The sequence below is a fragment of the Opisthocomus hoazin genome, chromosome 10 (genome assembly GCF_030867145.1).
Source record: "Opisthocomus hoazin isolate bOpiHoa1 chromosome 10, bOpiHoa1.hap1, whole genome shotgun sequence".
Taxonomy (NCBI): domain Eukaryota; kingdom Metazoa; phylum Chordata; class Aves; order Opisthocomiformes; family Opisthocomidae; genus Opisthocomus; species Opisthocomus hoazin.
The window spans coordinates 13,163,191-13,187,865 of NC_134423.1; the positions used below are offsets into that span (position 1 = coordinate 13,163,191).

At 47.1% G+C, this 24,675-nt stretch overlaps 1 protein-coding gene and 1 long non-coding RNA gene across 13 annotated transcripts in view; both read right to left on the reverse strand.

Annotated features, from left to right (window-relative positions):
• NEO1 (neogenin 1) overlaps nt 1-4,044 on the reverse strand; it is a 239,229-nt gene extending 235,185 nt beyond the window's left edge. For all 9 annotated transcript variants that reach the window (XM_075431268.1, XM_075431267.1, XM_075431271.1 and 6 more), the window contains exon 1: nt 3,611-4,044. In XM_075431268.1, the coding sequence (XP_075287383.1) occupies nt 3,611-3,725 (115 nt within the window). In that variant the 5' untranslated portion in view covers nt 3,726-4,044. The remainder of the gene's footprint in view (nt 1-3,610) is intronic.
• An 862-nt stretch (nt 4,045-4,906) lies between these two features.
• On the reverse strand, nt 4,907-24,475 carry LOC142362531 (uncharacterized). Of its 4 annotated transcripts, XR_012765116.1 has the most exons (11): nt 23,326-24,475; nt 22,927-23,046; nt 22,230-22,353; nt 15,763-15,909; nt 14,661-14,759; nt 10,513-10,774; nt 10,059-10,331; nt 7,251-7,339; nt 6,896-7,038; nt 5,974-6,096; nt 4,907-5,886 (listed from the first exon to the last, which is right to left on the reverse strand). It is a non-coding gene; the product is annotated as an uncharacterized LOC142362531 (long non-coding RNA). The 4 variants fall into 4 exon arrangements; XR_012765115.1 differs by having other exon boundaries at nt 4,907-6,096; XR_012765117.1 differs by lacking the exon at nt 6,896-7,038 and having other exon boundaries at nt 4,907-6,096.
• Between the last annotated feature and the right edge of the window lie 200 nt (nt 24,476-24,675).

Sequence of the window (24,675 nt, forward strand, 5' to 3'; positions counted from 1 at the left end):
TAACTAAGCCAAGTGATTTTTTTTTAAAAAAAAAATGACAATTTTTGTTTGCTATTTTTCACTGTGATAAGTATTAGACACAGGTGTGTACGCCCATCTTAGAATTTTTAAATTGAGGCGATAGTTTATTAGGATAGCTTCATAAGCCAGTCAAATCATTTTCTCAGATGACTAACAAAACAAATAAACACATGCCGCAAAAGCCATACACAACTTCGGCGCTTCTAACCAAGGACACGCGACAGTGCGTCACCACAGCCCCAGGAAAAGGTAGCGTGATTCATAGATTATTAGAACAATAGTTCATCCTCGCAAGAAATACGCTCCAGTATCCACAGACATCTTCACTGTTGCCTACTCACACACGCGTATCGTCAGCAGCATTGGCGTCTGCACACCTCAGGACCTACAAGCAGTCCAACTGCTTCTATCGCATCGTACGCAACGGCCAGAACTCACGAGGCTGACACACACCGTATTTACACGAAACGGGAATATCAACTGGAGACCTGTGCTTAAGTGACTTGGGATGTAATTGAGACCTGAGTATTTCTAGTGTATTTTTAACTTGCAATATATTTAGAAATAATCAAGAAGTGCATACAAAACAGAAACAAATTATGACCTGATGTTTCTAAGGAACCCAAAAGATCTATGCTCCCATCTTCTTTAGCTTTCAACACCCTACCCTCACACCCTAGAGGCAGCACCCTACAGAGCAGCACATGCTGTGCCAATGACCAGGAATCAACACGTTGCTAAAAAGACCTGTCCAGCTCCAGGAGCCTCGTGCAGCTTTCATGCCCCCCAGTTTTTAATTACACACAATCGTGGATTTCCAAAACTGCCAGTTTGCCCTTTAACAACAAAATACATATTGATTCCAAGGACATCGAGAGTACCAGGGAGAGACAGAACAAATTTCCTGCTTCTGAATTATCTCATTTGCAATCTTAATGGTGTATATAGGTTATCGCAGGTTTTCTATTAAAAATTAGAAGTGATACCAACTTCAATTCTATTCTTAATAATGCAATCCTGTATAGATCAAAGTTTTTACATTAAACTCAAGTCCGTTTCAAGTACTTACAAGAGGCAGGATTTTGCTTCAGTTAATGCTTGTTCCTTACTACTGACTTTTTTGGTTTTATTCCCTTAGTTAAGTGAAATAGTCCTCATTTTAAAATCAGTAGCTCGTTTTACCTTATTTGCAATGCAATCATATAGACTAGGAAGCACATTAATGTTTACAGATACACATATAAATGAAGTTATGCAATTTTTTCCTAAAATAATTCAGCCACACTCTTTTCTTCTTCAGAGAGCAATGACTGGCTATTTATAGATGGGATCAAATGTCACTTAAACAGCTACATACAAAGAATACAGGCTTCCAAATCTATAACTTCTGCTCATTCACATCATTTTTATCTATACCAAAAGGCCAGCTTTTTTTTTTTTCTTTTTGCATTAAAAACCTACTGTTCTGGACATAGCAAGAAACACTTCAGTCCTGTCAAACAGAGCTGCAAGTCTCACAGCTAAACCCCCACCTGGACCTAGAAAGGTGGCATCCCTCTGCCTCTGGCCCTCTGCACCCACCTAACAAGACTCCTCAGAGAACGCCAGAGATCAAGCTTCACGCAAAACACGGGACAGAAGATGGCATCCTGCATCTAAAACAAAAAGGGGAGCACTTTCATGCCTGAAGTGGAACATCTGTACCCAACTCCCTCGCTTTCAAGCAGGGAGGGATTTGAGTGTCCCTCTCCCCCCTGCCAAATACAAGAGTATGCGGAACATCGGCTATTTAAGAAAAAAATGAATAATCAGAAGGGAAATTGTGTGAATTAAGATGAAGTTTATTCACCATACATGAAGTATCTCATCTTCATTGAGACAAAGAACCACGAAAGCCTCTCCCTCCTCAGTTACTCACTCCCTCTAAATAACCGGCAGGAACACCCTCAGGGTTAGGGAAAGCCCGGCTCCTGGTCCCCAGCAGAGATGAAACAGGACAGTATCCATCGATACGGCCTAAAAGCACTTTCCACAAAAGAGAAAGAGGAGAGACTAAGGGGTCACCAGAACTTCAAAGATTTCCATGCTGTTACTTCTAAATTCACACTCTGATAAACAGTCAGTTTCAATGAAGGTTTTATCTTGTGTGTTTCAGCACATCGCTTGCTCTTTGCTGACTTCATTCACATATTTGGCTTCAACAGATAAAACTTCACCTATCATTTGATTTCCTCAAACCACAAAGGATTTTTTTTAAAGTGGCAAAGAATAACCAGGGCGACTGTAACTACAGCGAGCTGTCAGCAGAGCAGTAAATACTGAAAAGGAATTGTCACGTGGCAAGATTTTACACATCAGAAAAGTAACTTGTCCATTACACATACTCTGTACATCTTGAATCCAAGTATAACATTTTTCAAAAGAAAAAAATATCTGCTTCAGATTTGGAATCTGCAAAGCTGGTACTGTGTCAGAGAATAAATAAATATATGTCCTGTCAACAGGAGTCAGCGTACATGGTTACATGGGTGGTATCTCAGACCAGACCCACCACGGACGTTACTGCCTAACGTGGTCTGACACAGGACAATTACACCATTTAACATCAGATTTTAACCACACTTTTCCAAGTTGCTAAAAACCACTCAGCTGACCAGCAGTTTTTTTCCAAATTCCACTTGCACCGAGCTTTGTTTTAAAATACGAGAATTCAATCTGCAGGGGAGTACTTAAAAAAAAAATATCCCAGCATTCAGCATCGAAGACCAGATTTTCTTTCAAGCTTCCTACGAGTTTGTTGCTGACAAGGAGGAGGAAAAAAAAGTTACTTTTAAAAAACAGTATTTTGCAAAAGGAGCAGCTAACATTACTGCCAAACTAGGGAGCCTTCTACAGTATTCAGAGTCATTCGCAAGGGCCTCTTTAGCAAAGCCTTCTCGCGCGCACACCGCGCTTCATCTGGATGAGATTACGTTTTCCGTGGCCTATAAAGAAGCCGGATTCAATAACGGACCATTAAAAGTAACAATGGCAAAAGGTGTGAGAACCACAGCGACCGAAACGCTGCCAGACCGCTCGCTCCTGGGCTACCGCGGCACAGCTCTCCGGCGAGCTCCCCTCTCTCCACAGGTCGCCCGTCACCTCCTCGCCGGCAGCGAGTCCCCGCCGCTTCCAGCCACGCTCGCCGGCTCCCCCCGAGCTCAGCCGGGCCCCGCCCGCGCCCCTGCCGCAGCCGGCGGGCAGCAGCGCAGGTGATCGGCCGGGAAGGGGACTCAGGTGTCTCACGCTTCCCCGGCCGCGCCAGGCGCCGGCAGGGGCGACCGCCCGCTTACGGAGGCGCGCAGTGGCCTCTGCTGGTGCGCGGAACCCGCCGTCCCGCTCGTCCCGGCGGAGCGGAGCGGACCCGCCGCCGCTCGCCTCCCCCGGGCCGCCGCGCTGAGGGAGCCCGCTGCCCTCCCCCCGCCCCCTCCGGCGGCGCCCGCGGCCCCCTCAGCGCCCGCCAACCACCGCCCCCCGCCGCTCCCTCGCACTCCCGACGCCCCCTCGGCCCCCCCCGCCGCCGCCGTCAGGGTCTCGCCCGGCTCCTCACCTGCGAGGAGGCTCTGGGAGCCGCTCCGAGCGGCGGCGCCAGCCGGGTCCGGCTGCCCGAGGAGAAGGGCGATCCAGAGGGAGCCGAGGAGCCGCCGGGCTCTGCCCGCCGCCATCGCTCCGGTCCCCGCGCCCCGCAGCCGGACACCCAGCGCCAGCCCCTCCCCCGGGGGGCTCCTCCTGCCTGGGGCCCGGGCGGGCTCCCCGCTCGTCCGCCGCCGGGCTGCGCCCCTGCGGCACACCGAGGAGGCGGCCCTCAGCCGGGCGGCGGGGCCAGCGCAGCCGCCAAGGAGAGCGGCCAGCAAGGAGAGCGGCCAGCAAGGAGGGCGGGCGGGAGCGGCCGGGCTCACTCCATCGCGGGCCGGTCCCAGCGCCGGGCTCGGCGGCTCCCTCGCACGGAGCCGGAGGGGCGCCCACCGCCCGCTCCTCCCCTCGCTCGCTCCCTCCCTGCCTCCAGCCCGCCCCTCCGCGCGCATGCGCCCGCGAGCTCCCTCCCTCCTCCCCTCCCGCCCGCCGCCGACCCCCGCGCCAGGTGTGCGCGTGCCCGGCCGCCCGTCACCGCGCCTGCGCGCAAGCCTGCGCGGCGCCCCTGCCCGCGGGGAAGGGCGGCACGAGGCGGGAGCGTCGGGGCGGGGTCCAGGCGCCCTCCGTCGGTCCCGTGCCGCGCTCCCCCAGGCCGGTGCCGCCCTGCCCCGGGCCGGTGCCGCCCTGCCCCGGGCCGGTGCTGCGCTCCCTCAGGCCGGTGCCGCCCTCCCGCGGCCGACGCGGCCCCCCCGGCCCTGAGGGACGCTCCCGGGGGGGCGAGGAGGCGGCACGGCGGTGGCACGGCGGCCCCGGCGCTCGGCCCGCCGGCGTTGCAGCTGGCTGCGATGGGAGCGCTGCAATAAAGTTCGCGTCTTCCAATGAAATAAACTTTTCTTTTCCTCTCCCTTAGCCCGGCGTGGCCGCAGAATCTCGGCGTGCTGCCACACAGCAAGACCTGCGCAAACAACCTGCGAAGCGCCAGCTGGGTTGTCCCTGCAGCTCTGGCGAGGCACGGAGTCGCTGCGCCGTGAGGGGTTGGGGAGACGCGGCAATCCGGCCTCCAGAGCTACGGCGAGAAAAAACATCCCTGGCTAACCCCACGTAAAAATCACTGGCAGAAACTTGTCTTCTTGGGGGAGGATCTCTGCTGCTCAGTCTGGGATGACGGCTTTCGTAATAAGCGTGTTTCCCAACAAACCAGAGGACAAATAAACATGAAGAAAAGACCAAGCATACTTCGAAGAGGCAAATGAAATGTATTTTCATCCTCCTGGGGGTAATTAGTTTTAGACGGCATTTGCCATTCAAATCCAAATAATGTGAATGCTGCGTCATTGCCAGCCGGTTGGAGTCTTTCTGTTGGATCCCATACCCTTACAAAGGCCACAATAAGAGCTATAAATACACATTCCTCCTTCAGTAGTCATATGACGTCTACCCTTATATTTTTTTCCATCTAAGCTTGTTGCCCACTAAATTATATTTTTACACTGTGCATACTAACCTTGCTCATTTTATTACTGACTAATTGAATCGTCTCTCTCGGTAACGTACATGATGTAGTACCAGGGGTCAAGAAGTGGCAACTGTGAGGTAACTGTAACCCCCGGGGCACTGCAAGACGTGAAACGTGTACATCCCCCCAAAATGTGTATTTGTACCACAAAATGTTTTAAAACTAGTTTAAAATCACTTGTTCCAGAAAGAAACAAGCTTTTACGCTGGCAGTGGCATTCCTGCTAAGGAACTGTAGACTAATTTCAGGGAAGTTTACCCTGACGACCTCCGCGCATGTGGCGAGGGTGTCCCTCTCGATGCAGGCACCTCTATATTCCCAAGAAATTCCCCCTGATCCAGCCAGATTTGCAGCTTTGTTTATCCAGAGGCTTTTCAGCAAGGCAGCCGCTGACACATTTTGCAGGGCACCGCAATGCAGGTACGCGTTTTGCTGTACATACGGATGCAGAGATGTGCACGACTAATTAAACATTGACATGACTACAAAGTATCGGCTAATACCAGTGTCTGAAGTGTTTCTCATTGTGAAACTCGCTTCATTTTTTTTAATTTTGTCCAGTGTTTCTGTCAGGGAACAGGGGTTTTGTCCTCCACTAAAAACATCCTGGAGCATTTTCACAATGAGGAATAATTACCTCCTCAGAAGGATGTTTGGGTTTCTCCACAATACGCTTGCCGAGTTACACTGGTATCTGATACGCCAGAAGGATTACCAGCAATGAACTGTAATTTATACTGAAAATGGAAGCACTGATTAAAAGGCAGGACTGGTGGTATAACTCCTATTAAAGCTGGTTAGCAGTTCCCATCATAAAATCCTACCTTCAGTCACTTTTAATAGCGCCAGGCCAACCGCTGTGCTGAAATTTAAGCATCTTAAGTTCACACCTCGAGTTAAATTACAAACATTTCTTCTTTCGTTCTTTCTGTCAGGGATCTTCGAGTCTGAAAAAGAGAATGGTCACTTTGTCAGAGGTGTTTCCTCAAAACCCGCCATGAAAAACCCTACTGAAGATCCTGTTTGCGCTCGGCAGGGGCTTATCAGTGCTCCACAGTACGGTTCTGCAGCGATTCCGTGCTCACCCAGCAGGTCACAGCCTGAGGCCATGGACCTTGCCAAGTCTGAAGGTAGGAAGGGCGAGCTGGGAACCTGTCCTTCCAGTCCTCTCAGGTGAAAGACAGAGCAGGAAGCTCCTGGGATAACATGCAGTGGGGACAAGAACTGGATCGGGGATGAGTAAGTTGGCAGGCACAAAGGGTCTGGAGAAAGACAGGTTCTCCGGGGCGGTGGAAGGGAGGGAGCTGGAAGAGGAAACTAGGTCTGCCTGGAGGGAGGGATAAAGCAAAGCTCATAAGCAAGAGTCTGGAGGCCAGCCTGTTGGGAGAAGACTTAAAACCAGACTGGGAATAGGAGAAGATTGCCGGGAAAAGGATGTGCAACCCAGGAGGACTGGCGCAAGCAAGACCAGGATGTTCTCTGGCTAAGGGCTGATGGAGAACTTGCTGGGCAAAAGGGATCAGATGGGAGAGCTGGAGCGGGGCGAGGGAGGAGGACGTGCGACCCTGGGTGTGGGATGCAGCAAGGGCAACGGGAAAAGGGGATTGACTAGAGGCAGGGATGTAGAAATGGAAATGACAGAGTCTGAGGAAGGGAGGCAGAGCAGAAAAGCGAGGATTTAGGAACGGGAATGAAGACCGCCCGGAAAATCGTCATGTCTCTACTGGCAGCGAGTATCTGACATACACTGAGAATGTACTTCATCCCTTTCGAGTGCTGGACCACACGCAAACTATCACATTCCTCATTTAGGGTAAGTTTCCACACTGCTGATGGCCTGCATCGACGTCAACACAGGATTAAATTGCTGGGCTTTTTTTAGATTATCTCTAAATAGAGGAGAGATACACATGTATTAAAACAACTGTAGTTAGGCTGCAAAGTAGAACACTCCCGAGTTACGAAATAGCAGAATAAAGGCCGCCACTGCAAAAGGATAAGCCTGGCTCAGACACTGAACCAAGGTCAAGGAACCCAGGTAAGTGCCTAAACAACTTCCACTTAATTTACTTTAAAAATCAGATGCAAGTACTTTACGTACCTTGCCAGTAACTGCGGGGAAAGCAAGCCCGGCGCTGTGGCTGAGGTGGGTGACTGCAACTCCAGGAAAGGGCTTCAGCCTCTGGACTCCTACGGGATGCAAAGCACAGTGCTTAAAACCGAGGCTTCACGGCGATGCGCTAATTGTGCAGTCTTCACTGCCTAGGTGCCTGATTTGACATTTTGAAGTCTGATTTGCAGAAGTGAAGAGCACTTGCAGAGATATCTGCAGTAAATGAGAATTTATTCAAGTTTTGACTAAATTAGATGCTTTGCCATGTTATATTTTCTGACAAAATCAGGCCATGAGTATTTCTAATTGGATATCTAAAATTAAAAGATAGCTTTTACTAATGCCGTCTGTATGCCTAAGTTCCTCATCTGTAAAATAAGGGTAATACCGGTTCTCGCAGCAGTGTTGATAAAACACATTAGAGTTTGTGAAGCACTTGGATAGCATAGCGATGAGTACCATGGAAAAGCCCAGGAGGAAATGAATAAATCTGTCTTCAGAACAATATTTGAATAGTGTGCAGTAAATAAAGCATGGGCCACATAGTGAACAGCGAGCAGAAAATAAAATTCATACTTAGTGAACACAGTCTATTCTGTACAATGAGTGAGGCCGGGAACCTGTCGAAAAAACAGCGTGTGATCTAAATTACAGTTAAATAGCGTATCATAATGCAAATGCACAGAAGGGACAAATTACAGTTGCACAGGCCACCTCAATATCAGCATTTCTAAACTTTCAAACTCTTGAATTAAAAAAATCCAAACCACCTTTAGGCTGCAAACGTGTAATAGACGTGTCTAAATGATTCCCTCACCCTGTAATAGCTGGAGACAATGTATTTACCTCATCCACCTCAGCCACTGCTACATGGTTGAGTGGAAAAAGTGTTTTTCTCCTCTTGGAGATATCTCAGCCTTATAGCCAAGATTTAATGCTGTCATTCACACATTGACATTGTACAGTTTTAAATTCAAAATTTACCTTCTTTGGGAGTCTGTGCATGATCATCAGAGACAGACAATATTCTCCAGAGAGGGATCCAGAGGAGGACCTTAATTTCAGTGATTAAAATTTTGTCTTTTGCTTGAGGTGCTTCATATTTCAAACCAGCCTACTGTCTTTTGGTGCAGAATCAAGGTTAAGGAACAACAACAATGTCACTGATCTTTTGCGTCTCCTCAGTCCCAAGGCTAGCACTGAGCCTTTCTGACCCCTGCTGAGATTTGGAGCCGCTTCAGAGCTGCTGCAAATTGCACTGGGTTATCTGTTGCCCACAAGAAGGGCAATGAAATTAGGATTTAGCTCTTCAGTGGCACTCTGGTTGTGTCTGTTTTTCTGATTGTGATTTCTCTATTGCTTAGCAGGATGCGAGGTGACACTGAATCGTTACACCAACTTATTGTTATCCAGAGAATTTCCGTTACTGGGCATCCTCTAGCAGCTGGCTAAGGCAATTTTGGGACAAGAAGGAGCTGCAGTACAAATAAAGATCTGGCTCATTAAGTTTAAGACTTACAGATATGAGATACCTTCAGTTTAATCTGCTGTGCTGCCTCCCTTGTGTATGAGACATCAGCTACACCCACAGACGACTTCTGGACACGATGACCTGTTTGATTATTCCTGCATGGTTCTCCATACCAATTCCAGCACCATAGTGCCCAGCGAGGTATGCTGTCTTTCATCATTCACTAGGGACTAGATTTTTTTTTCAATTTTTCATATTTATTGGTCACAGATGTGGTTTTGCAAACGGCTCTGAGGTTAAAAGTCATCCTCCTGACTTTGCAGAGCAAATTCTAGGTTAGCGGGCCATTTGCCAGAAACCCTCTAACCCCAGCACATATTTATGTCATTCCTGATGTCAACAGCTAGACAATTCCGTCTCCTCGCCAGAGTCAGGGAGGGTCATAAATGGAGGCAGACCTTCCAATAACTAAGGTTAGTTCCCTGGAAAGTTTGAGAGGAAGATGGAGCTTCTTTGCTTGAATCAGTGTTTAACACGGTCTGAAATACGAGCGGAGCAGTTGGTGTGAAATGCTTTTAACGGCTTCGGTTGCTGAGCGGAGGGAGCTGTTGAGGTCTAATCCAATGTTTGTTTATTCAGGGATTTCAGATGTAGATAGAGAGAACCTAGAATCCAAAATGCAGGGTGTACCGAATCCAATCCACACTTTAAAGAAAAAGAATAATTTATTTGTTATCGGAATGTACATAATGATGTGGGATGTGGCTGTCTGGGCATTCAGAAGGAGAGAAATCCAGGTAACCCCCAAGGGGAAAGCCTGGTGTTACTGCAGCCAGTGAGATTTTTGCCATTCATTTAACCAGAGTGAGATTTCATCTCTGGAAGCCTGTCATGGGATGACACTGTGCCGCAGGCGTTCACAATGTTATCAGTGACACTTCGTTTGGTATTTGTCTCTCTGTTTGGTGGTTGTAGTATCGTCTTTGTTCTCAGGCAAGATCATTACTGGAGACACACTGAAAATTGAGCCTCCATTCTTCTTCCCCACTGGCAATGCTCTCACTTTTCCAGTGTCCCACTTTTCACTGAGGTGCTATAACTCATCTTTGGACTGAAAGACTTTTGCACACCCAAGAAGAGAAGAGACAGATGGTCCATGCCCTCTCGTGTGAGCATGATCAGCCTCCTCTGCAGCTTAAAAAACCACATAAGCCAGACGAGGATTCCAGGTGGTGTTTATCCCAAAGCATTTCCAACAATTCCACAAGAATGTTAATTACTGACACCAACAATCTTCATATAATGGGAGTGCCTAAAGGTCTTACCTGAGGTTGGGTCCTATTGTATTGGACACCTTACGGTCACACAATCAGAGCAAGTCCTTTCGCCAGAGAGGTGATAGTCTAGGAGGTTAGCCTGGCAGGGAGTCAGCCGGAAAGCCGAAGCATGGAAAGCTGTTGTGAGTCACCAAAGGCAGTGCAGCAGGTCCACATTTCACATCATCTCCTGAGTCCTAGTGCTTCAGTGCTATGTAAACACTATCACATTTTCTCCTGGTGTCTGTGCCAGCGAAGGCAGGGAAGTGAGATTGCAGCCGTCTGAGAGCAATTCAAAACAGAGAGGAAAAAAAGTGGAGAGGAGAAAGGCTAAAAACAAAAGGAAGAGAATTGATACTTAGCAGATAGAAACAGTCATTTTTCTCTAGGCTTAGGAAATCAAATAAACAGTCTCAGAGCAGCAACAGAGGAGGCCTGGAAACAGATACTAATTAAGCCTCACCTCTGCCCAGTGTAGCAGGGTACCAACAGCAGCACAGCCCTGTCACTTTTTTTTTTTGTTATCTGATAGGTACAGATGACGTGTTGGGTGATATGGCTGGAGTCCTGTGTTCCCCTCGTTCCTGGCCCGTGACAGTTGCTCCCTGTCTCCACACACACACACACAGAGCCCACTTCCCCGTGGCTATGCAGCACTGTCGTCTCTCTCCAGCTCTGGGACCCATTCGCTGGTCAGGGGGCTGATCAGCTGCATTTGTGGAGTACTGGAAGTGGAAAGGAAAAGCCACATTACCTACATGAGATGCAAATGGATCAGGCGGAGTTAGATGAGCAAGTCTCATGCACAAAACTTGAGACTAGATAGATTCGACTGTTGTGTCAACATCTACAACTCCCACAAGTGTCCTTTGCTGTTGGTGGTCAGTCATGGCTGGCTTGCATCTCAGACTACTAGTTCAGGTGTTTAAAACTGAATTAGTCCACTAATTTAACAGTTCAAAAACAGTGGCACCCATCATTACTGTGATGTAGTGAAGACAGGGACAATGATCTGCAGAAACAGGAAAGATGACCGACATTGGACAATAGGTTGGGACAGCGACAGAGTCCTATTTGCTGTAATGAGCAACTGTCCTGTTCATACACTTTGCAGGCAGCCCTTTACAGAATGACAGAATGGTCTGGGTTGGAAGGGACCTTGTAGATCATCTAGTTTTCCAAACCCCTGCCATGGGCAGGGACACCTTCCACTAGACCTGGCTGCTCAAAGCCCTGTCCAGCCTGGCCTTGAGCACTGCCAGGGAGGGGGCAGCCACAGCTTCTCTGGGCAACCTGGGCCAGGGCCTCACTACCCTCATAGTGAAGAATTTCTTTCTTACATCTAACCTAAATCTACCCTCTTTTAGTTTAAAGCCATTAGCCCTTGTCCTGTCATGCCACGCCCTTGTAAAAAGTCCCTCTCCATCTTTCTTGCAGGCCTCTTCAGACACTGGAAGGCTGCAATAAGGTCTCCCCACAGCCTTCTCTTCTCCAGGCTGAACAGCAACAACTTTCTCAGCCTGTCCTCACAGCAGAGGGGTTCCAGCCCTTGGATCATTTTTGTGGCCTCCTCTGGACCCTCTCCAACAGGTCCAGGTCTTTCCTGTGCTGAGGGCTCCAGAGCTGGATGCGGGACTCCTGGTGAGGTCTCACCAGAGCGGAGTAAAGGGGCAGAATCCCCTCCCTCAACCTGCTGGTCACACTTCTTTTGATGCAGCCCAGGATGCAGTTGGCCTTCTGGGCTGTGAGTGCACACTGCCAGGTCATGCTGAGCTTCTTGTCAGCCAGCACCCCCAAGTCCTTCTCCTCAGGGCTGCGCTCAATCCATTCTCTGCCCAGCCTGTATTTGTGCTTGGGGTTGCCCTGACCCAGGTGCATGACCTTGCACTTGGCCTTGTTGAAATTCATGAGGTCCGCACAGGCCCACCTCTCAAGCCTGTCCAGGTCCCACTGGATGACATGCCGTCCCTCAGGCATGTCGACCGCACCACTCAGCTTGGTGTCATCGGCAAATTTGCTGAGGGTGTGCTCAATCCCACTGTCCATGTCGTCAGCAAAGATGTTAAACAGCGCCGGTCCCAATACCAACCCATGAGGAACACCACTTGTCACTGGTCTCCATTTGGACATCGAGCTGTTGACTGCAACTCTGAGTGAGACCATCCAGCCAAAAAAGTTTGGGTCTGCTTCCTCCTACTGGATTGCTCCTCAAACCTTCATCACCCTTTTAAATGCTGTGAAGGAATTTCCTATAAATACAATGGATTCTTCATGGAAGAAATACTGGACTTCTTCATTTTTACCACATCATCTGAAAAAGGGACAAGCTCCCACAGCTGTAAAATTCAACCTTTCAGAACAGATCTTCAGGTTCATGTATCAGATGCTTTAAAGACCTTACTGTGCAGTTTTAGATATAAATTTATCTATGCATAAAAGTGCAGAGACCTAATTTGACTCTGTCCAAGAAGTTAAACATCTTGATATCAACACCATAAAGCAACAGATCCAAGACCTTGTTTAGACAGTTTCCACTCCCCAAGAGCATAAAGTGCCACTGAAGGATGCCTGGAGTCCTGGAGGACTTCTCTTTTGCCAGTGACCTCCTGCCACATGATCTATGCACCATGATCATTGTGTCTCTCAAAGCACCTTCCTGCTGAGAAAGGCAGGGGGTCATGCTGCAGCACCCGGGCATGATGAAAAAGTCTGGACAAGACCTTGGCTACGTCGCTGTCAGAGGAGAGCATGGAGGTCTCTTTCCAGAGAGCAACAACAGCGATACAGCCCTGATTTGCTGAGGAGAGAAACAAGCTTCTGTTCCTAGCAGTTTCTAGTATGAAAGCAGAGCTATACCTTGAAACATTCTGCAGAAATTTTATTTTTAAATCATTTCTAGCCTCTTGCAAATTTTCAGCATCTCCAAAACCATGGCAAATTTGCCAACATTTCTTCCTAGTTTTCAGCAGTCCAACTCCTTGCCCCCATTAGTGCTGCCTGAATCTTTCTCAGACGCAGGACTGAGCAATTTGGAGACACAAGGACAGTTTAAAAAGAAAAAAACACATTTTGTGCTGAGGAATGGTACTATGCTGACAGCTCTAGCAGATAAAACGTGGGCAGCCTTCAAACAGGTAAAGTGTTTTACTCGCTAAAGCTGTCAATCTGGCACTTTGCACACACGTTCATTTTACTCTCGTTTTTTGTTTAAACATCCCTCCAGGGCAACAGTTCTGGAAAAACACCACCATTCTGCCACCCTTCCGTGCTCCTCCCATGGGACCGGTGATCAAAGCCAGGAGAGCAAAACACGCCACTCCGACGGGATATGAAATGTGGGTGATCATGCCAGGAACCCCTGTATGTTGCTGACATGTACGCTGCACATTAAGCACATCAGGATCTATATGTCTGCTGTCACAATGCGGTTTTATCACATATTTTTATTTCCTTAGTACCTGAATGGCAGCTTTAGAGTGCTACAGGCTGCAGCCCCCTGACTAAGCCACTAAATCAGACTAATTGAAACAACAAATATGCCTGAATGGCAGTTCCTTAAGAAAATGTTGCCCTTACAACACATCGCTTTTACTTCTAATGTAACTTGACTGGACTTATTGACTGCTTGGTATTTCTGCTACTGCATTTGAAGTTTATTGATTCTAAGAAATATGAAATGAGTTTCAAAGAGGTCAGAGTGTGACTTCGTGTCCAAGCGAGACACAAAGACATTCAGAAATACTAAGTGGAGCAGAAGGAAACTAAAGGCTGCTAGTTCATACTGACAGAGATCAGTGGTTTTTTGAACATCGCTGCCCATTGAGCAGCCTGGCCCAAAAAGAGGTGAAGGTGCTACTCCACATTCTAGCGAACAGGTACCTCCACAGTGTAAATGTTGCCCAGGCTGTTTCTCTACCTACTTCCCTCTCCACTAATACACATTTCTGGGGGGATGCTCTTAGAAGGATGAAAGGCTGAAATGGCATATCCTCCTTCATTGTAGTGGGAGGTACGTGCTGGCAGGGAAATCTGGGAGGAAAAATACTCCTATGCTATATAGGCAGTGGACATTTTGCGTAAAAGCAAGATGTCTTCACACTCCCAAGGGAATTCACCTAAAAGGATCACTACCAAAAACTGGAGAGAATTTAGATGTTTGGAACAAATTTAAATTGCTAAAAATGAGGAATTGGTAGAGAAAGACATTAAGGCTATCACTCTTCTTTTGTGAAAGTACAGAAGCGTATGTATTAAACAAGAAATCCTTTTCTCAAAAAGACTGTCATTCCGTGTTCAAAAACCTACAGCGATGGCTGAGAAGAAATTGAGGTTTATGTCTATGTCATCTACAATGAACATTTACATTCTATGAAGAAAAGAAATGGCATTTTTTGGATGCGAGCCCTCTGAGGCAGGTAACAAATAAGATATATTTGACAGAGGAAGAAAAGCTTTCCTACAAATCTAATGTTTTTCTAGCCCCAAATGGCTGCAGTCTGCCTCTAAAACCCTCTTTCAGGCTGACGCTTGCTTCACGATCTGTTAATTCTGTCTAAACCATCCGTTCAAATGGTGGTCCAGCATTTTCCTTTTGACCTCTAGCCCACTCACCAGATATCAGGTAGCACTCATCTGGTCCTTCTAGGGTTGTCATCACAGTATCGGCAGTGAGCCACTACTTCTCACGCTGCCAGGTCACTCTAGGAAGCACTACTTTTGCAGAAGGCAGCATAGGGGAAGACAAGGAATAGTGTTACTGACATGCTTTTGATATTTACCACTACTACTGATGTTAACGTGTTTTTACTAAAGAGCAGAGCGCTCTAGTAAATATGTAAGTAAATACTCTTTAGTATTATGCTTAGCTTAAAAAGCAAGCTGTAAAAAAGTACCAGTGGAAGACATCACAAGGAAGAACCTCACATAACACTCCTATTCTCTTATTCTCTTTTTTATTTTTTAAGTATTGCATCCAATTTCTGGCAAATGTAGTATTCCATGGAGTATGGTGCCTCCAGAAGACTCCCAAACAAGCACATGCTGTGCACAGGCTCCTGCTGCAGGAAGCGAGCAGTGAGAACTCTTGACACTAAGCAAGGCAACTACCTCACAGTGAGTGATGTCCAAACCAGAAAGATGAAGAAGTTAGTCTTGTTCCTGACTACAGTCAGTTCTGACACATGAAAGGTTTTACTAATTTTCAGCTGACATAGGTGAACGATGCCTACCATGCATCATGACAAATCTAAGAAATTTTTCACTTATCCTAAAAATTACAGATACGATGTATGTAAAGAAGGACTAAGCACAGAAAGCTCTGTGATTCTCTAATCTGAAAGGGTTATTTCCGGTGTTGAAATGCTAACTGAACTCAGATCAGAGATCAGATCCTGACTGGGCTTTGGAACAAATCACTCGGAAGTAGATTTTTTACTCACAAATAACATGGGCATCAAAGAGTTCAGTACTGGATCCGCTGCATCGCAGCAGCTGACTTGGAGACTGCTTTCAAACTGTGGGTTTGAGGTGTTAAAACAGCACTGGAAAGTCACCATGCCTATACTAAAGCTGACTGAGAGAAGAGAGATCCAGTAATCCAGAAGTCTACAGTGGAAGGGAGTGGGGTAGAGATCTATAGTATTCAGAAGCAGCCTGCAAAAAGCCCGCACAATGGAACAGAACAGTGGGCCGAGCAACAGAAACCAGTCCTCACCTTCAGGAAAAGATAGCTCAGGTGATGATATCAAGAACACGCGAATGGCAACACAGCGATCAGTGTGGACAAAATCCCCATTCGGAGTACTTCATGGGCCAGGGGCGGAATGGGTGACACTGTAGTAGAGGGTGAGCAAACCACAGCCTGAAAGATAAATGGATATTAATTAATGTAAGTTGTGCACCAAGTTATGCAGTGCTAGGAACTTAATTAAGCCCCCCCAAAAAAGCTACAAGCAGACTCTTGAAATGGGCAGTGAGTAAAACTACTTAAGTCAGCACTTACAGTGGGGAGCTTCTCTCTGACCAAAGGAATCCGTCGATAAATGTACAGGGAAACAACAGAGAGCAAAAGACACCGTCTGAAAAATGAGCAGCATACACAGCTGTGTTGAAAAGCCTTGCTCACATTAGAAGCAGCTCTTCACCAGGATACCTGAACAGGAGACTGAGGACTTTTGAATAAATAGGGAAGCCTGCACAGGGTGCTGAGTAAACCTGCGTAGAGCCCACCCACCCTAAAGCTCATCTCCTATACCGAATTCTTACGTGGAGTACAGCGGACAATAGAGGAAGGGGTGAAAATGCTCACGGCTCTGTGAAAGATAGGAGGAAATGTAGAACTGACAACAAGTGGACACTCATGGGTCACCAGAGAAAGGCAAAAAAATGATCTGATTGTGTGACTTTGTGATTACAGTTAAGCACAAATAAATATGTAGGAAAAGAACACTTCCTATTTCCTGCAAGGAGTAAAGTTTGGGGGGAAACGGCCTATGCCAAATATTTTTCTCTGCTGGAGGCATCAGCAGGGTTCTGACAGGCACGTTAGGAAAACAGATCATACATTTGTGCATATACATTTGTGCATATTCAACAGCCCCTATGGGAGACGTAATTTTCTTAGGCTGCTGTTTGGGTTGTGTTCGGCGCTTGAACTGTTTCATGGGCTTTGATAGCCTCGGATCTGTGTAGCTGATGTTTTGTTCTGAGGGAAAAGAGTAGAAGCACATGACCAGAAGCTCTGATCAGCTTTTGAAAGACCCAGACCAGCAGAGCTCAACCAACAAAACTCCTTTGTAATGGAAATGCCATGCCTAGGCAAGAAATTAGAAAAGCAATGTGTACAAGCAGATTACAATAAGATTGAAGTCATCCCCAGTATTCCTGCCCCAGCAGAAAAGGATGCAAAGTCAAGATACCTTTGAGTAGTGAACTGTCTACCCAATTTAGCTGCCCAAGCAATCAATGACAGATCTTTATGTGCAAGAGGGTTCAGTAGACCTAACATACAGATCTTCACAAGGAAACTGAAAGGAGCTAATTAATAGCCCCAGATAAACAGAATTAAGTGCAAAACTGGACATAGATCTTTACAGACCAGTGCTGACTGCGCCGTATTCTCTCCTCGCACTCTCGCTAGTGCTTATGACCCTGGTTAGCCATAAAGATTAACGCTTATGCAAAAACCATTTGCTTTCTACTTTTTGTAAAGCATTTGTAGGCTTTCTACTTGAATGTTTCATCTGGTTTCAATTACAGGTAGTATTAGTCTTTACTCAGTCTTAGCTGGGTGTAGTTTTGCTCTGAACAATTCAGGCTACTCTCCCCGCCCCATCCCAGAGGAGCCTGAAGCGACACCTTTTTCTCTCTACCTCTATGATTGCTAGGAAGTTAATTGATAATAAGTCAGACTCTGTTTACACTCTAAATTGACCATGTCAGCGGGGCTGCAATGTTTGCAATGCAGTTTGAAACCCTCTGGTGCCCTGGACTTCAGAGGGGTAATGACTGTTATTCAGAGTTAACACACAAATCACTGGGCAGGCGAGATGTTGAAAAGTCATGCAAATTCTCTTTGTTCCCAACAGGCGCAACATAAGTGGCCTCGCAGGAGCTGAAGGAGGAGTTTGAAGGCTATCCTTGAACATGGGATGCTTCCTGGGGCATCACAGATGACAAAGAAACTTCTTCCTTTCACTGTTTTGCAAAGTACCACTGCTGTGGTGTGCAAAGGGGACACCAAAGGGTAGAGCCTCTGCCATGAAGCAAACGCTTCAGTAACCTGAATGCACTAAACAGCCCAAAAGAGTCGAGCTGCACAGGCCAGCTCGGTGGTTAGGTAATGAGTCTCTGAAGACGCATATGCTGAGACAACACCTAGAGGGGCAGCATCTTCCTGTTTGACTCCACTCCCTTTCTTAATTAGGCTTCTGTAATTATGCAGCAATAGGAAAAAGCTGTCTGCCTTCGGAGAAATACCACTGCAGTGCAGAAGTGAATAATGCGTATTTTCCACCACGGCCTATCTAATAGTAGGAAGGGCACCCAAACTACCAGTATGTACCCACAAAACTTGGGCAATGTACTAGGGGTCATTTGGCCTTTTCTAGAAAAGGTAAAAACCCATGAATTTACTTTGAGGACTGGACAGCACATGGTGTTTCTCCGTCATGCATGGAGTATCTACCAGCACAGATGCGGCAGGCCAGTGGAAGCAGCTACCGCCCTCCTCCACCAGACCAGTTCGTTTTGACCCAGATATTCTAGGGAGAAATCCCAGACACAGTCTGGCCAGCAGGTCCGCAGGAAGGGTCTGTCTGGGAAGACATACCCCCATGCGTCTTTGAGAAGACACAGGAAGAAGTTAAACACTGAAGAGTCTGCAGTGCACAGACAGCTCCTGCAGCAGGGAAAGCAGAGAGCAGGTTTTTCAGGATCATGACTTTGGACTAAGGTACCTGAATTCTGTGCAAATTTCACTTCAGACATCTGCTTGGATCTGCCCTTAAACCTCCCTTTATTCCTGTGGAGAACAGCAGTATTTCCATGGTGTTTCACAGTGTAGCTGTTAAACTCGGTAATCCCTCTTCAAGACCTAGGGCTGGAAGATCCTGCACAAAAAGCTTTTATTTTATAACTAAAAGTAAGGTAAAAGAGGACATCAAATAACAAAGTCAGCCCGAAGGCACTGAGAGGATTCACAGAGATGTAATAGGCTTGAGAAAGGTAAAACTCAAGCTCAAGCGCTGCAGCTGATCTTGGGCCCCTCACCTCAGCAGACACGGCTGCCTTGGTGCTGCGCAGCCACATGTGTTGTTCCTCGAGTGAGGTCTCTTGGCTCCAGTTTCTCTGAGGTGCCTTTCTATCATTAAAATCTTCCAGAGGACAAAAATGAGATCCAGCCAGCACTCCTTCCTTCAATAAATAAAACAGTTTCCAGCACAGTCGGCTCTCTGAATTATTGCAGAGCACATAATAGTCCCTGTATTTGCCTACACAATCACTGCGTTCCCCAGATCTAACTGATTACTGTGCTTAGCGAAGCGCTTTGAACTGCCTCAAGCATGAAAAGCACCATATAAGAACAAATTTTATTCTCATAAAAAGGTATTAAGGCAAGTTAGAGGCACTATTGATGCACATGATATAATTGGAAATGTTCACAAAGGCAAAATCCAGCTTTGTGCACCAAGCTGGAGGGTACCTGTGCGCATAGAGTCTGTCTGAGTGCACCCTCTCTTCTGCCCTGCAGCGCTCCCAGCTCCCACAGACAAGCTGCCTGTTTGAGAGCTGCAACTTCCTAAACACAGCCCTTTTGCCTAGGAGGAGAAGCAGGACTCTACTTGATCTGATTTCACCAGGAGACACGAACCCCGCTGGGTAGTATCCGGCAGTATCCGGCTGCACCTCAGTCTTTCCTCACCCATCATTCCTCCACAACCACTTTGCAACACAACCCACCACCCCCGAGGATCACAGCTGCAGCCCTGCACCTTCACTGAAGCATGTGCCACCTTTTCCACAGCTGCCCGAGCAGCTCAGCGCTGACCTGCAGCACCTCTGTTGTTCCACTCCTGGAGCTCACCCAGCTCGCCCTCCCTACCAGGACCATTCCTTTCCCGGTGCAGTTACTTCTTCCAAACAGCTCTGTCAGGGCACCACAGTTACCCCAGTCTGTCCTGGTCTGGACACTCATTTCTTCCTTGCTAGTCTTGCCAGTTTTGTGTATTTCCAAAAAAATGAGATGGAGGGACACTGTAGGTATAGGATTGAGATAGCTGAAGTCCTTGTTAACAGGAATAGGTAGAACTCAGATAGCTTCTAGTGACCCAGAAGTCCTGGAAAATAAATAATATTTCAAAGTGTCAGGTCATTCACCTACATGAAAATCTTTATACCAATGCTGTGCTTAAGGATGTTATCAGAGAAGCCAGGAATGTTCTTGGCGTTGGAGGGTAGTGGGCAGAACATTTTTTGCAGGCCTGCACAAATGTTGGGCTGTCCCAAGCCAATGTCATGTCCCAGAGGGACACCAGAGTCAGCACTTTCACTGCTGTAATTACCAGCAACCAAGATAAATACATTAAATATTGACGGGAATATTGAGAAATAACAAAAACTAATACAGAAACCACAATGGTATATGCTCGTAGGCACATGCGCATACACGTGTGTACAGTCTGTCCAATGGACTCATGTGATCGTCCAAGATCCTGGCTCACAAGCCCTGACACTTTCCACTGTCTTGAATCCCTTCTGTACAAACCAAGCCTTGTGGCCCATTTTAAAGCACTAACAGCTTCATTTTGTCTAGAAAGCACACTACTTCTCAGGAGGTTTGGGCTCAGTTTCTCTTCTGGACTATCAGGTATTTGGAAAGCTGCAGAGATTGTGTGATCATTCTGGGAGAGAAAACTCTGTCCCCCATCATACGCTGTGCCCACAGACCTTCAGATTCATGGACCATCTGCAGCCATGAGGCTTGAAGACAAGAGCAGGTGATGGAAAGAGTGAGCAAAAACCTGATGTGCTCAAGGCTTCCCATACTATGGAACTGAGGAAGGGGGAGAGCACATCCACTGGCACCTTCTCCAAAGGCTGCACACCAAGATCACCAAAAACTTCTTAGTCCAGCACTTCCCATAGGCTCCAAGAGGACCTCAGTTGAGTCAGAGTCTTGGGATTTAACTCACCATGACCTACACATAAATGATCTGCACATAAGGAGAGGTCACCAGGACCTGCAAGAACCTGACTATGAGATGCAACACAGGGCCCACTGCAGCAGGCGTGTTGAGGGTGAACATTTCCGGACCAAGGCTCTGGTGCATGCAGTATCTCTGTGGTCAGGCATACGGGAAACATCGCTTGAGAGCTTTCGCTTCAAGTGTGTGCTAAAAGGTTTTTTATATTTCTCAATCTGGTTAAATTTTCTTGGCTGCCCTCCACTCTGCCCACAAAGTGCTGCTGGAAAAGGAGGAAACTCTTATCTGCATGCACAAAGATTGGGAGTTTTCTTCCTCCACGCAATGATGAACAATTCAATGGACATTTAATCCAACAGGTCCCTTACTGTGTGTCCAGTGGCCTGCTTCCCACTGCTTTAGCTGAGCATGAATTCAGAGGACTGAGCTTCATGTTAATATGTAGGCAGAGACCTGGACTAGTGATGTGCTCATGTAGCTTCATTTTTAGATCTTTCCTGACAGGAGAAATTGAGAACCAAAGATGTTCCACCAAAACTACTCATCCAATTACTGGAGCACTTTGAAAATGCGATATGGATCAGTCTAACACCCCAAGCTTCTCCCAGAACAGAATGTGAGTCTGCAGACACTGCACTTTTGGGAGGCATCAAGAACCAGACAGATTAGCTTTGTGGCTTTTGTTAGTTGGTTCTGACTCGCTTCTGACTACTTGCCTGCTCACGATTAACACCCCATGGTGCAGTTGTGTTTGACATCCCTATAACAAACCCTGATTTATATGGCCTCACACAATTCCTCCTCCTTTGTGTGGCCTTGAGAACAGCATAACAGGCATACTAAAATGGAACCCATTTAAATCAGTCACTACCAAAGGAGCAGATATCTTCAAAGAGCGTTATCTTTGTGAATCAAACTTCACTCATCCTGAATAATCAGGGGTTTTAATGAAATGTAGCTTTTGGGGTTTGGCAGAAGCAGACAAATACTTACTCCAGTGAGCAGACTTAAAAAAAAAAGGTGAAAGCATGACTGAGATTCACAGAGCTACAAAAAAAAAAGACAGAAAAGGACCAGAGAAAAATCAAATATGCTACATTCCTCACTCAATCATTCAATTACAAGTATTTTAGCAGCTGTCCAGTGAAAGGAATTCAAGCTCCCCATTTTACAGCACATCTCTGAACATCTCTTGTGCTGTTCCACATGGCAATGCAGCAGATGAGCTGTACTCCTGTCTATACCCATTGCCCGCAGAAAATCTGCAAACCATTGTCACTAACACTCATGAATTTAGGATCCATGTCATAACACTCCCTGCTTCCAAAGCATGTCCACTACTTAACGCACTACTTGCTTTAGCACTGTGGTTTTTCCTTGGCATGATCTGAACACTACGATTATGTGCTGCATGTACCAAACAGGCAGGGCTGGGTGGGGAAAGAGAAGAGAGGCTTTAGCTCAGAAATTACAGTACCTATTTTTGGCTACCGAAGCCAAGCTGTGCTGCTCCGACTCTGTTCTGATGATCCAACATGTATCATTCTAGATGTCACCAATCCCAGGCAGTCACGACAGTTTGGGGTGCTGGGCTTCTGCATCTTGGGGGAGGGAAGAGAAGCAGCAATTTTTCTGAAGTCTGTGGCAGGAACAAACTGTATCATGGCAGCTGTTATTTTACTCTTAATATTTAGATGAGGTTATTTTTCAATCTGAGCATATCACTACACCACAGGAGATACGTACCTGGCCCTTCCCACTCTGACAACTCTCCACCAGAATGCAGCAGGACGTCCCCTTCTCTGAAACATCCTACATGAAAACCTGTCAGGCAGCCACGGTGATTTTTTAAGATCTGGTTAAGCATGTTGCAGGACCAAATGCCCTCTTGCTGACTGCTGCCTGGGACACACAGAATATGGTCTAACGGGAGTAGATTTATGTCCCAACTCTGTTTTACATAATTACAGCGTCTACTGGGGGTTGCACAGTATTTTCACAGCACTCCAAGTGCTACAGTCCCCACTTCCCTTAGAGATCTGGCCCGCAAGCAGTTTACCACACATCTGCTTTGCAGTAAGAGCCCTTCACGTGCTTTTAACCTGCAACTACTGTAAGACAGGGTTAGCTTAGCCCTCCCTCGACAGCCCCCAGATGACAACTTATTCACGTACCAGAATCCTCAGACACCACGAGCCACAGGCTCTGCTCTCATCACCTGCTGTAGGTACCCTCAGGAGCTTTCCACAGCCTCCCCTCTTCATGGCTTTGCAGGGAGGCAGGGCAGGGCAGCCCTGTGAAGGAGACAGTCCAGATCCTCTCTTGAAACTCAACACACAACCTGGGCACCTCTCATCACGGCCGAAGGGGCTCCCCGCAGCCAGACCGCCTTCTCCCTCCTGCCACCAGCAGCCCATTCCTCACCTGGCCCCACCCACTCAGTCCTGCTCAAACAACTCTTTGTGGTGAGACAAATCCAACTGGGAAACTGTTTAGCATGTGGCCCCACAGCTATCTACACAGGCGAGTCAGGCACAGGGAAGACAAGGCAGGGGTGATGAAGAGCAGCTTACCTTGGCACCGCTGCCAGAAGAAGCTGCTGCAGAACACAGCCTAAGCTGGGCATCTCTGACGGGGAGCACCTAGCGCAGCCGGAGCCATGCCAGCACTCTTCTGGAAGCAGGGAACTGAAATGCAGTCTCATATGTCTTCAGCTTACCTACCCGCAGGAACATCTTTTCTTTCTTCAGCTGCTGTTCTTCATTACGTTAGCCTGCAGTACACTGTGCTATCAAGTAATTAGAAACACACACACAACAGTTTCTCAAAACACCAGAGCATTTATCTTTAGAAATGTAACAGTAAAAGAGAATGACACCATGTAGACACCATAAAAAGAAAGGGTTCACTATGTTTAAAAAAAAAAAGTTACATTCTTGATTAAGCAACAAACTGGTATGAATAATCACAATCACAATTTGCAGCCACATAACTCTTTTTATCTTTTTCTCTCCCCAGCATCTCAAGAATATGAACAGACGTCTGAAGCCTTTGTGTGAGAACAGCTTAAACTAGCAGTGAAAGAAAATATGCAGCCGTGTATTGATCTGTAAAGACAGAGTGGGTTCAAACCTGAGTTAATGGTCCCTGATCTTGGATGGGGGTTGGCAGAGCTCACCTCCTCTCAGGACCAGCCCCATCCTCCGTTACTGCCGACCGTACAGCCTGCAAGTGCTTCAGCTCAGTTCTTGTAAGCAAAGGAGCACAGCACCATTTTATTTAATCACAGTGGGGTTTTGGTATCCACAGGAAAAAATCCTGGAACCAGACTGTATTTTCATGATCAGTGACTAGAGAGTGGTATAAAATGTCTGCACTGCTTCTTGCCATTCCAGCCTGTGCCTTTGAAGTCATGGTAACAGCTTTTGGATTCGAATCCTCTGATGAGACTCCTTGATTTATTAGGTAAAACATCTGGAAAAAATGAAGACTTGTGGCAGTGTAAATCCTCCAGAAGGAGTAGAGAGAGGTTTCATCTGAACAGTACTCCTGTCAAAAAGCAAGGAAACCTGAGCCCTGGAAAGCAGCTTTAGGTTGCTCCGAGGCTGAAAAGCTCCGGCTCAGAATGGGCCCGTTCACGTTTCACCCACTGGCCCAGAAACCACCACGCAGACTTCGCGGAGGCAGCGAGCAGAGAGAGGAGCGTGCATCAGCTAACAGCCCTTGGTGCTGGGACCATGCCATAGCTAGCTAAATGATTTTCATACGCTCTTGCAGCTTGAACGTCGGTAGCAATTCTGCCCTTGACATTAATAAGGTAGCTCCTGTTATAAATCACTGCATACTGTGGGTGCCGTATGAAATGTAAAATACCTGCCTCTCTCCCGCAAAGAAGGCAACAGCGAAATACAGATGGGCCAGAA